Source organism: Periplaneta americana, chromosome 4, assembly GCF_040183065.1.
Source record: "Periplaneta americana isolate PAMFEO1 chromosome 4, P.americana_PAMFEO1_priV1, whole genome shotgun sequence".
Taxonomy (NCBI): domain Eukaryota; kingdom Metazoa; phylum Arthropoda; class Insecta; order Blattodea; family Blattidae; genus Periplaneta; species Periplaneta americana.
In genome coordinates this window covers 110,476,892-110,490,926 of record NC_091120.1, presented here as the reverse complement: position 1 = coordinate 110,490,926, position 14,035 = coordinate 110,476,892, and the positions used below count along the sequence as shown (strand labels likewise).

The following is a 14,035-nucleotide window of genomic DNA, read 5'->3' as shown; positions in this document are numbered from 1 at the left end:
ATAGCTAGGGGTCCTATTAAGAGATATTATCTCTTATTTAGAACTCTTATTTGTATTATGATGCTCACCTTTGAGAGTTTACGAAAAGCGTTAATGATTCTAGTCGTGTCAATTTGTCTGCCAGAACTACACATGAACCAATGTAAGATTAATTGAACTATTAATTAAAATTAATTACGAATTAGGTCAATCATTAATTATCCATTGTCCTCAATTATTCATTAAAAATTACTATTAGAAATGATTAAGTTATCATTATTAATGACTAAAATTAATTATTAATTGAGATGACAATATCAATAGCTAAAATCAATTAAAATTGGCTAGACCGACAACATTTACCTTACTTAAAGATCAAAACAGAAGTGCGTAGTTCGTAAAATATTTCAAATAAATATCTTGTATAATTATCCAAACTATTATATTTAATTGTGATTCCTGGTTTCGAAAATTTCGCCACTACAGCCAGTGCCAGCGTTCGTGGCGCGTGTCCTTTGAGTAAATAGCCAGTCCGTGCGCACTTGTTGTCATTGCAGCTGAGAACGGTACTACCAAACACGTCACGTCACCAATTGGCAGTTGTCAATCTTATTGCCCACTGACTGCGTCAAAGGCAAGACACTCGCACTTTGCGTTTCTGCAATGCGTCCTTGAGTACACTGTCCAGTCAGTGGCATCTGTTCCCACTTCAGCTGAAATTAGTACCACCTCCTAAACAGATGTGACGTCAGCGATCTGCCAATCACAGTTGTCAGCTTTCATGCCCACAGACTATGAAAAAAATGTTATTCGCTTTCAACGTTCCCATTACTTATTTCACGCACCAGAAACGGTGACTTTGGTTATAGCACAGTTACAGAAGCAGCAGCAGCAACAGCAACGACAACCACCTTAAGAGCCGCAAGCTTCAACCAGTGTGGAGTCAAATGTAAAGTCATCCAGGGCAGGAAAAGGAGCTATCATAATATCAACTCTTTATCAGAAACAAATGAGAGCGAGTTTAGATAAGGAAAAACAAAGGAAAAATGGAGCTCGCAAGAAGTTGTTCAAAAAACAACAAAAACGGCAGAAAAAAACTCAGTCCAAGAAGCACTGCTTGAGTTCGTCCAGTGATGAAGAAGCCGATGTAGAAATGCGATTAATTAACCCTAGTGACTCTGAATAGACCTATGGAGAAAATTGTGATGATGGAGAGTGCTTGTTTTGCACTGGATTTTTTTTTCAGATGACACCAAGATCCAGGAGGGAGAAATAGACTCAGTGTTCAAAATGTCGTCGTTGGGCACAAGAAGACTGCAGCACTGCTGAAGAACCTTTCATTTGTCGAACTTGCTCAATAGAGCGAATAAGAACTGTGTCACTTAAAGGGATCGGCAAAATAAGTGAAATCAACTTAAAATTAAAATATGGAGATCGAAGTTTAATATTCTATCATTTATCTTTCTCTAGCAAAATATTAATGTCAGCAATAGTAGCCTAAATAAGATTAGTACATTCATATCCGATTTGATCGATTTCATATTCTTTTCGTAAACGATCTTAATTTCACTTGGAAAAATGCCAACTATACAACAGAATTTCTGTTGAGAGGAGTTAAACCACTGTTGCACTGACCCGTTCAATTTTAAAATGTTCCTGGCTTGAAGTATCTACATGATTTAACAATGTTATATATTGCTTCAATTTTCAGCCAAATGATAATAATTTTTGTCCACGTTCAAAAATAAAGTTAAATAACACACGTATCTCTTATTTGGAACCCCTTTCCAAAACATCATTATTTCCCAGTTTTACTTTTTTTTACAATTTAAAGTACTAATAAAAAAATTAAAATTTGTAATGTCAATTCTAAAAATAGACAAAATGCTGTATGCATTCCAGTCATTGAGATTAAAAATGTCTATTCCCATCCTCATTTATAATCAGTCGAAAAAAAGTGTCTCTTATTTGGATAATTTACCTTATTAAGAAACCAAAAACGTATAACATTTTTATTTTTGCTTACACAGAGTATTTTCAGAATGAGGTATAAAATTTAGGGATGAAACGTAAATACGAAGAGAAAAAAAGTTCCAGTTAACATGAGTCCGCAAATTAACTGTTTGCGAGATAATGCTATTTTTGCTGATTGAGGCAGTGAGTGAACAGAGCGCCCGGATGCGGTAAAACGTTTTCATCCAAGCTTCTTACGTATGCCACACTCTCCCCATCCCATTTCTTTCTAAGTGTGAGAGGATAGCTAAAGAGACGATATGTTGAGAGGTGAATAGACAGAGGAGGAGCTGTTCCTAGATCACCGGATTTAAATCATTTGAATTTTTGTGTGTGGGGTTATGCAAAAAGCCTACTTTACATAACACATAATATCACACATCACCACACTAGAGAACTGCACCATCGAATTCTAAATGTCTTCCAGCAAATGAAGAATGATCAAGGATTTCTCGAGCGCATTCACGGTTCTTTACGGGAAAGATTAGACAGATACATGCAAGTGCATGATCAGCATTTTGAACAACTGCTGTAAAATTATTCAGTTAACATATTCAAACTCTACTGTACTTCTTTAGCCACAAACTTTACTATTGTTAATGTGTGTGTGTGTGTGTGTGTGTGTGTGTGTGTGTGTGTGTGTGTGTATATATATATATATATATATATATATATATATATAGTGCATGTTCAGTCATTTTTCTGTAATGCTGAAGACAAAATTATGAATTTTGCCGTTCTAGTGGTTGCTAAATTAAACAAAATTGTCTCTATGGAACGATATTATCAAATCTAAAGGGCCTTGGTCTGTTGGCACTGTTGCTGCCATACATTTCGTCTGCTGCTCCGGCACACATCATCAGTAGCATGGCACACGGCAACGCAAATATCTGCTTAGAATGCTAGGGACGTCGTTGTAAGCATTTTTGCAAAGAAAGGCTGTTACATAGGTAACCTGAATAAGAAAGCATTTCATTGTAACTTTAGAAATGTGAATTATAACAAAGATAAACCAAACGGTTTTTGTCGGTACTAAAACCCTTTTGACATTTACACATCTCTTGATTCGAAATAATGCAAAGTTAAAGTCCAGTGTTTTCCAATGTGAAATTTGAAAACATCAATTTATTTAAGGTGTTCAATTACAATTACATTAAAATTACTTAGTGTATCATTTTGATAGTGAAGCGCAATACACAGGACTTATAAAAATGACGGAGCTCCTGTATCGTGGAAGCAGCAGGAGACCGGTTCGTACAAACAACACAAGATTAGGAAGAAATTTCCTATATCCTAATTAGTGTTGTGTGAGTGTGATATAGGCTATATAATTAAGGGCAAGCTCAAAACATGACTCCTAGTCCATGCGCAAGGGATCAATTTCTTTCACAGAGAATAAAATTTCAATCCGCTAAATAAATATATATATATATATATATATATATATATTTAGCGTTTGAAATTTATTCTCTGTAAAAGAAATTGAAATTAATTCCTTGCCCAAGGACTATGACTCATATTTTGAGCTTGCAATATAGATCGAGAACTTTCACTATTTGTGAATGTCTAATGCTGGTCCATGACCTTCTCGGGAATGGGGGCAGTACATATGAAAATATTAGTCTTGAGCGCATACAACTATTGTTATGGATGTGTGTGAAAATAGTTAAAGTTCTGCAGAAAGAAAATAATTTCATTGTCATATGAAACGAATTCAAATATTGTTTCTCAATATTTGTACATATTTAACATTCCGTTAGCAGTATTACCTCAATATGTTTTTAAGTATTGCAAACTGGTGCAATTACGAAGATATGTCTAAAATTGTGTGAAATTGCAGTATTTAAGTAGACCTACAGTATCTTAGTTAACGCATTATAATACAAAATTCAATAAATGATTTGTGGTTGTTCTTTGTATTTAAATTCCTGAAAATGGACTGTCAGAGAACGGCAATATAATCCGTAAACTTACCCATGAACACAATGTGCGACTGTCAAAATCCAGTTATACGAGATAATACTGCCAGCGCAGCGATGATTCTTATTGTACTCTACAGATGCCTGAAACAATACAATGATATTTATTGTCATTAATAGCATTAATAAAGTCATCTTAACTTTATTTCGTTTTTATTACTATTATAATCATCATCATCACCATCATCATCTAACTTTTTTATAGAACCTAAGCATATTATACACGTGTAGCAATAATCATGATTCATTTACAGTACTGTGGACTCTCCTAAGTTCGACAAAACAGAATTGAAAGTTCAGTCCAATAAGGGTAGTAAGTGTGGCAGATGAAATGAATACAAATTCTTATTGGTTATCCATCAACGAATAGAGTACTGTACTTGCATTTCCTGCCCGCCCCGAGACTTGTGTATGCGCGTCTAATACCACAGTAGGTTTCGAAAGTTCCGTCACACAAACGGCACAATTCTCAAATAGGAAAAGAAGAGTTCATTAATTTAAAATCAGTGATCAATATGGATGTCCTAATCAATAAAATATTCTGTTTTCCCTTAACAAAAGTATCACTACAAGACAAAGAACCAATGCCCATTCAAACGGCAAACCCATTTCTTAGTGCCCATATAGAGGCGTGTCTAATTCTCCTTTGTTGTAATTGTTCGCGAACTTTACGTGGTTGGCTTTATGGTACTCACAAATCAATGCAGTGAGAGATTTCACCAGGATATTTCTGTCATGGAGAGAAGGTATGCAGGAAAATCGGTACAGAATATGTTAGCAGGCTATTGTTGGAACCTTAAGGATAACGTTTCTGGTGGCAGTTACAAACGGAAGAGTTCAAGAAAACATTTTGAAAATATGAGTAGAAATGTGTTTTCCCCTTTTTTTTCTATATTTTTGCATGGAATTTCTTCCTAGAGCAGCCCTATATTTTTTATTTCATATTTATTCACTTCAATATTTAAATTATTTTCAAGGACAAAGAAAGAAAAGTAGTAAAAAGGAAATTAAATTTCTATAAAAAATAAAAGTGAAAATCCCGGGAAAGGGAAAGGGAGAGGTGATACTGCATTTCCACTTCCAGGTTTGGATTCAGCAGGGTCGAATTATAAATATATACCTACTGTAATATCGTTCAAAGGAGCAAATGAAATTTAAATTTTTCTATCAGTGTAATTAACATTATGAATGAAAACTGGTATGTTAAAAATAAATATTCTACAGAAGTAATATTTGAGCCATTCAGAGCAGAAGTGGTGAAAGTTAAAAATGGGTAATGACGTTTAAATAAAAATTCTGTAAAATACAGCGCAAAGTAGCAATTAATATGTCCTTCGTGCTATCCACTGACTACTAATAGTTTAAATAAATTGAATATTAATTGCTATTTTGCGCTGTATTCTACAGAATGTTTACTTTAATCCTCATTACTCATTTTTGACTTACACCACTTCTGCTCTGAACGGCGGCAAAAAGTAGTGTTTGTGACAAATAAGCTTTTGAAATGTCTGATAGCTGTTTACACTACGTACACTAAAATACATTATTTTCACTATTGGACCATCAAAAAGAATGAAGGCTTACATTGGTCAAACATTTGTTACACTATTGTACGGAATTTACAAAATAAGTCGTCTAAAGTATTATGAAATAAAATACCTTGAATTGCAATATACAACACTGTACATAAGCTAAATAGTGTAAATAATGTTCGATCAATGTAGACCTACATTCGTTATTTTGTTGTACATAGTAAAAATAGCGTATTGTAGTGTACATAGTCTAAATAATTTCAATTGTAAATATTAATGTAATTATTGTTTAAAGTGGTTCATGTTTCGTTCTGCCTCACTTGACGGAACAAGACTCGCGCGAACCGTCAGTCAAGTGCTTCGCTTGCTAGAGCACGTGCGTCTTCTACTTAGAAACTCCGATAATACTTAATCTTGTACCCTCCTGTGACAATACAAAATAATTATCATTTATTATTATTATTATTATTATTATTATTATTATTATTATTATTATTATTATTATTATAGTATCCGTATTCTTGTCCTTATTCTGATTTGTTATTGAGTAGTCACTGTTAGATAACACATTAATATTCTCCTTCTTTTACCCTATTTATTCCTTGTAGGAATATAGAGACATTAATATTAGTAATGAATAAGTAAATTTATTATTTTAGATCTCGTATTTATAGCATTTCATAACAAAATATTATACGATTATCTAAAGGGGGTGCGCCTGGAAACAGTTTTCTCTTAGTATGAGGCATGGAAAAGTGACATGGGCAAGTAACAGTCAACGTAGCACTGTTATTGCGCATCAGCTTTCGGAAATAAAATTTCACGACAGATGTAATTTATTGGCTTAACCTTGAAAGTTCTGGAACTGTCAACCATCCTGTCTAATGCACATTTCACGTTTCTGCAAAAGGTTCGTATACTGACGCTGGATTTCATCTTTATGGATATAATTGAACCATAGGCACACGGTCCATTTAATTCAATTTATCAACCAGGTACTATTTTATTTATAAGCTATAAAGGCTTCCATTTTAACAATTTCATCCCTTTCTAAGCTGATGTCTAGTATACACTGTCCTGCTTTTTGAGCTATTTTATTTAGACATTTTATGGAAGATTGTTCTAGCCTATAGTCCATGTAATCGAGTTTTTATTCTGTTACAACGTGATTTATGCCTCTTCATTTGGTATTATAAATGAGACGATTTTTCTCACTTTTTTACTTTATTTTTGGGTTATTAAATGACGTGCTTTTTGAAGTTTAGGACAATTCCGTAGGAATATAGGACGAATATTTCTTTGTAAAATGTCTTCGTTATATACGTATGAAGTACCATAAATGAAGATTTGCTGTTTTAATAGATACTGCGTTAACATGAACTTGAAATGCATCGAATGGAAGTCAGCTGTATACTAGTCACCTCTAACTTTAACATTTGAGCCTGTGTTTTCTCTCCATACTATGCAACACAAAACACCTTCCCACGTTAAATTCAGAGAAAATTTACACACTATTTTCTTCTCGACAGTCTTATTCCATCTGTAACATAGAAGGCCAACGGTGTTTACTGGAACAAAATATGGTTCTTAGCGAACGCTCTATATATTACTCGCAAATACTTGTTATTTATTCGATGTTTAACTAGATGAAAAGCACTGTTTTCGAGAATGGAGATGATTACTGATTACAATAAGGATGGTGGTGGTAGTGATGGTCATGATAATGATATGACAGTGGTGATGGTGAAAATGATTATGATGATGACTATAAAGGTATGAAAGTGAAGAAAATATAGGAGAGGATGAGGACAAAATGTATCACAATGATTACAATGTAGAGGTGAAAAAGAAAATAACAGATTGTAATATAGAATAAGTAAAAAAAATCAAGGAATAAAAGGACAATAAAACTGAGTTCAGCTACTGGTGTAGGGCAACAATCGAGAGACGAGAAAGGAAACTTGTGACATGTAAAAGATGTAGATAACAAGTTAGTAACAAGGAATCCTTTTCACGAAAATGACAAGTTTTCTCATTATGTCTGTTACGTATTTTTCAACAATTTATTTACTTTAATACATTGCGAATAATATTCCCAATTACAAATTATATTTTGAATGAGTTTGAAGATTGTCCGTAAGGATTTTATTTAAAATGTACCCAAATAAGAAGAAAGCTATATTTTCTTTGTTGCACACATAGAATGTCCTTTATAGAACCATAGGAACTTAATTATCTTACTTCCTTTACAATTTTTACATTTAAATGTTTTTAAGTATGTACAGAATCACATTAGATACAGGCATGTTATTACCGATATATCGTGATAATTTCTAATGCGTTTATAAAGGATGTTTCTAAATTATACCGATAAATTTTGGCTTCGGATAGATAACCTTCATTCAAACAGTTTTTGTTAAGGAACCGATGGGTTGCGACACTTCCTTTCAGAGCAAGAGGTGTTTATGTCATTACATGGTTCGATCGTACTGGAAGGGTCTCAAGTACTTAGTTACGTGAAAAGTGAATAACTATATCATTAATGTTACAGACACAATTTATTAATCCAAACATATAGAAAACACACACAAAGCAAAGCGGGAATGTAAAGCAAAACACTCACTTCAGTGTTAAAATAGAAGGATGGATCCATTGCATTACTATCTCATCACTACAACAAGTGCTGGAACACACGTCCATTGATTTCCAGATAAGCATTGCATCGACATGCCATAGTTTGTCGTACCCTAGCAAAAAAAGCCAGGAATTTCCCTGATTTCAGCTACTGCTCAGACAGTGCGTGTTGCAAGATCTTCTTCAGAGGCAATAGAGGTTTCATAAACCACAGACAGTAATCAAATTGGATGATTGCATGTTACCGAGCTCAGGGTATAAACAAACGCGGTGGAAAAATGATACTGCGATGACAAAGGAAACAAACTGTATGGTAGCATTAAACCCCTCTTGCACTGAAACGAAGCGTCTGAGCCCATGGGTTTCTTAACGAAAAGTGTTTGAAAGATAATCTACCCGATCCAACTGCTTGTCGGTCTAATTTTGAAACACCCTCAATTTTTTAAAATATAATTATATTACAAGTGATGCTGTGAATTATGTTATTCTTTTTCTATTTTTAAGAATTTAAATAATTTTCCAGAAATTCAGAGGATAAAAATTTTCTTCTGTTATCTTCGCTATCACAATTCCTTTCATATTCACACAAATTTGATAAGAGCTTTCAGTTGTGAAGTAAGGAAGACTTTAACAATGAATTAAGAACTAAGTCTAATTTGACAAAAATTAATAAATTTAAAAGTAACTTGATTCAACTTGTCCGTTGAACGAAAAGGAATAGATTTCTAAAATTAATTCACAAATACATACCACAGGGCAAAAGAAATCATCACCGTATTCTGAAAAGATTTCTGGTGGACTGAAGCCGGAACAGGCTATCAAATTGAATTGAAGAACAGGAAAATGGGAGGAGAAACTTTAAAAAGTGCGTGATAACGCGTCCTCACAAAGTAATTTCGAGGCTGAGAAAATTGAATATATGAACTCCAAGCCTGTTGACCACTTGTCTCACTCCTGTTTTCGCTGCTCCCCTAAAAGGAGTACTAGAAAATTTTTAAGGGAAAAAGCCGAAAATAGATATAATCCAATAGTTAACACATGACAGGGGATGGGGAGCTCTGGAGAAGCTGGGTGCAGGGTAGGAAGAAGAAACGTGGGAAGGTGTAAGTCTGCAAATTGAAAGGTACTATGTCCTTTCGCAGTGGGAGTTGTCGAGTAAACTAGTTCGTGCAACAGGTTCGAAGGCAAGGCCGCCGGAAGAAACGCCGGGGGTTGTAAGACTGCACATTGAAAGATGCAATGCAGTGTCCTTTCGCAGTGCGAGTAGAGTCGAGTAACCTCGCCCATGTAAGAGGGTAGTGTATCAAAGCTAAGGTAGGGCATCTCTGCCCGCTCCTTAGATGACTCAATCTATTAAAAACCTTATGAGAAAACGAGAAGTCGCATACAGAACCATTAGGCGAGACAAATGTGAGCAAAATCTGAACGCCTACAAAACACTAAGAAACAGAACTCAGGCCATTCGAAATGCAAAGCTTCTGTACGCTCATAAAATCACCGATCCTTCTGCTAGTACGGTTGAAATGTGGAAATATACACGTTCCAAGGACTGATACAAAAAAAACTTGCATACTGATTATAATATTTCTGTTGACAGTCTTTATGATTGTTTCACAAAACCACCATAAAAATTGAAAATAAAAAATAAAACTCAGACTTTAAGTGAATTATTCGACAAATCTTCACCCACACGAGATAAATTTTCCTTTTTAGACGTTACATCCACTGAAGTCTCCAGATCATTAAGACGGATTAATATAAAATCGCAAGGTACAGATGGAATCAGTGTAATTCTTTTGAATAATATAATTAACATTATACTTCCTATTCTGACTCATATATTCAATTCTTCACTCATAACCGCCACTTATCCTAAAATTTGGAAAAAAGCCATAGTGCGACCCCTTCCGAAAATTAATTCCCTTCTGCTCCCAGTGACATTAGACCAATCAGCATTCTTTCTGCTCTCTCAAAGGCTTTGAAATATATTGTTCACAAGAAAATAACAGATTATCTTAATTCTTATTAATCCCTTCCAGTCAGGGTTCAGGTCAGGCACAGCACAATCACAGCTCTTCTCAAAATTACTGAAGATGCACGCGAAGCAATGGACAATCGACAGATGAAAATATTAACATTACTTAATTTCAGCATGGCATTTAATTCGTTGACGTAGATATCCTTCTCAGCAAGTTAAGTGTATTGTGTTTCTCTGAGATCAGTATCGCCTGAATGGAATCTTATCTTCGCGATCGCTTACAAAGCGTTTCCCTTAATGATAGGTTTTGAGCATGGCTCATCGTGGAGACTGGGATTCCCAATGTTCTTGTTTTAGGGCCTCTTCTATTTTCAATATATACAAACAATGTCTCAGAAGCAATAAGATCTACAACTGTATATCCTCGCCAGTCCTGATTCGGTGAATGACAGTATAAGTAAATTAAATTCGGATTTAAAATCTGTACCCTCCTGGTCACTGAAATTTGGTTTAATTCTTAACCTTGAAAAATCACAGTCTATCTTACTATAAAATCAGAGACTTCTATCGAATTTAACAGATCTGTTTTTCCCCTCGTAGTTGTAAATAACACTGAAATCCCGTTTAGTGCAACTGTGATAAATCTGGATGTTGATGTCGACGTTCTATTAAGTGATCTCAGCCATGATCTGATTAAAAAATTACAGAGTAAGTGTCTATAATGCCTTTGTTCGGTTTATATGCAATATCCGTCTCTATGATCATATCTCACCGTCTTTCAAAGAATTGTCTTGGCTCTGGCTGGTTGACAGACGCAGTTTGCATTGCCTTTCTCTTCTCTATCAGATTTTGCATACACCAATCCTTGAATACCTTGCATCACGATTTCATAATCTATCCACAAATCATAATCTGTATAACCGGTCACGACACGACAACTTATTGTCAGTCCCTTTACACAGATCTTCTGCAGATTCTTCGTCTTTTACAATAAACAATTTCCGTTCTTGGAATTCATTACCTACAGACCTTAGGGGCTGCCCGACCTTAAACGCTTTCCAGTCCAAAGTGAAATATCGTATTTTGGAACGCACAGTGTCTCTGGATATACTATATTAAAATTCAAAATTGTAACTAGTTTGTAAAGTAATCATGTAATTTAATTTGTCATCTAGTTTAAGTAGATATTTAAGTTCGATAATCTTCTGGCTTATGCATATGATTTCTGTTTATATCTTGTCTTAGGCATATCTTCAACTTTCTGTTGTATTAACATTATATTATCATGTATATCCTTTTTATCCTCTGATTGAGTGGAAGAGAAGGTCTCACGGCCTTAACTCTGCCAGAAAAAATAAAGCACGATAATAATAATAATAATAATAATAATAATAATAATAATAATAATAATAATAATAATAATAATAATAATAATAATAATATTCTTTTGAGAAGATTAACTCCATATGTAGACGAAATTACAGGGGAGCATCAGTGCGGTTTTAGCTGCAATAGATCGACTATTGATCAGATGTTTGCATTCGAAAGATATTGGAGAAAAAAATGGGAGTATAAGGGTACAGTACATCAGTTATTCATAGATTTCAAAAAAGCATATGACTCGGTTAAGAGAGAAGTTTTATATGATATTCTTATTGAATTTAGTATTCACAAGAAACTAGTTCGATTAATTAAAGTGTGTCTCAGTGAAACTTGCGTATAGGCCAGTCTCTAACTGATGCTTTCCCAATTCACTGCGGGCTAAAGCAAGGAGATGCACTATCACATTTACTTTTTAACTTCGATCTAGAATATGCCATGAGGGACGTTCAGGATAACAGAGAAGATTTGGAATTGAACGGGTTACATCAGCTTCTTGTCTATGCGGATGACGTGAATATGTTAGGAGAAAATCCTCATACAATTAGGGAAAACACGGTTGAAGCAAGTAAAGCGATAGATTTGGAAGTGAACCCCGAAAAAATAAAGTATATGATTATGTTTTGTGAGCAGAATAGTGTACGAAATGTAAATATAAATATTGGAAATTTATCCTTCGAAGATGTGGAAAAATTCAAATATCTTGGAGCAACAGTAACAAATATGAATGACACTCGGGAGGAAATTAAACGCAGAATAAATATGGGAAATTCCTGTTATTATTCGGTTGAGAAGCTTTTGTTATCTAGTCTGATGTCAAAAAATCTGAAAGTTAGAATTTATAAAACAGTTATATTACTGGTTGTTCTTTATGGTTGGGAAACTTGGACTCTCACTTTGAGAGAGGAACAGAGATTAAGAATCTTTGAGAATAAGTTTCTTAGGAAAATATTTGAGGCTAAGAGGGATTAAGTTACAGAAGAATGGAGAAAGTTACACAACGCAGTACTCCACGCATTGTGTGTTCGTCACCTGACATAATTAGGAATATTAAATCCAGACGTTTGAGATGGGCAGGGCCTGTAGCATGTATGGCGAATCCAGAAATGCATATAGAGTGTTAGTTGGGAGGGCAGATGGAAAAAGACCTTTGGGGAGGCCGAGACGTAGATGGGAGTATAATATTAAAATGTATTTGAGAGAGGTGGTATATGATGATAGAGACTGGATTAATCTTACACAGGATAGGGACCGATAACGTGGTTATGTGAGGGCGGCAATGAATCTGCGGGTTCCTTAAAAGCCATTGGTAAATAATAATAATAATAATAATAATAATAATAATAATAATAATAATAATAATAATAATAATGTCAAATTTTATTTTTAGAACTCTACCGAAATATGTATAGGAAAGGAAACGTAGATCATAGGCCTAATTCCGTAATAGCTTGATGATGATAATATGATAATAAGGATGATGATAGTGAGGCTTAAGTAATGCGATTTCTTATTTGTAGATTGAAAGGAATACCATTTCACTGAAAATATAGTAGTCTTATTTGAAGGCAATATCTCTCGAATACAGTATTGGTGTTTGATTTTCAAAAATCACATGGTGAAATCTATGGTTTTTTCTCAACAGAGTTTATTTGTGCCAAAAAGAATTTAGACTTTACATACAGTTACTATATGCATCCAAGCCCATGACACGTACGCCTAGGTGTCCTCGTTATTTTAAATCCTCAGTTTCTCTTAAAGCTATTGAAGCACCAATTTCCTTGCACTTCTTTTCGCAATAGCAAGGATTTAACAATTGTTTTGCGAAACAACCTTATCGCTATTTTAAACACTACAATTTCCACGAAGATTGTGATTAGAATGTATAGGCCTACTTCTACAGATTGAAAGTGAAATAACCCTGTAGTTTGAAAGGTAGTATAGGGTATACTTAAATCAACAGAAAACCAATATTACGTTTCGTGATTAAAAGTAAGTATTGTTAATTAGAAAACTGAGTTGGAAGTTTCAGTAGTCTGGCTATATCGCCGCTAAAACAGTCCTCTTTCTTCTCCTAATACAAATGGAAGAGGTCAACGAACTCAGGACTGTTTCAGTAAGTGAATTACCTCGCTCCTCCGTCTCCGTCTGCAACGTAACAATCTGGTTGCATCGTTCAGTGGCTTGAAATTAGTGGTTTTAAATTAAATTTATACAAATACCGTACACGCTATTAAAATACGCCAGGGGTAAATGATTATTTATTATATGTCCTATCGATATAAACAAAAATCAATATTTCTATTCGCAATAGTTAAGTACCGAATAAGAGAGTGCGTTAGAAATTTAGAAAACATTTTTTTTTCTGAAAAACTATTAACTTTCCACCAATATAGTATTACACATTTTGTTACATACAACATGAGATATTGGCTCTGAATATCTGAAGGGTTCTTTCACTTCCAGTCTGTATAATGCGGATTAAGTTTTCTGATATGGCAGTTTTTTAGATACGCTGTCTGTATCGTTCATTTTAATAA

At 34.3% G+C, this 14,035-nt stretch overlaps 1 protein-coding gene across 1 annotated transcript in view; it reads right to left on the bottom strand.

Annotated features, from left to right (window-relative positions):
• The window catches only part of LOC138698114 (trypsin-1-like), a 49,466-nt gene that overhangs the window by 14,707 nt on the left and 20,724 nt on the right, over positions 1–14,035 (bottom strand). Inside the window, exon 3 of the mRNA XM_069823846.1 lies at positions 3,967–4,055. Within this exon, the coding sequence (XP_069679947.1) occupies positions 3,967–4,055 (89 nt within the window). The remainder of the gene's footprint in view (positions 1–3,966; positions 4,056–14,035) is intronic.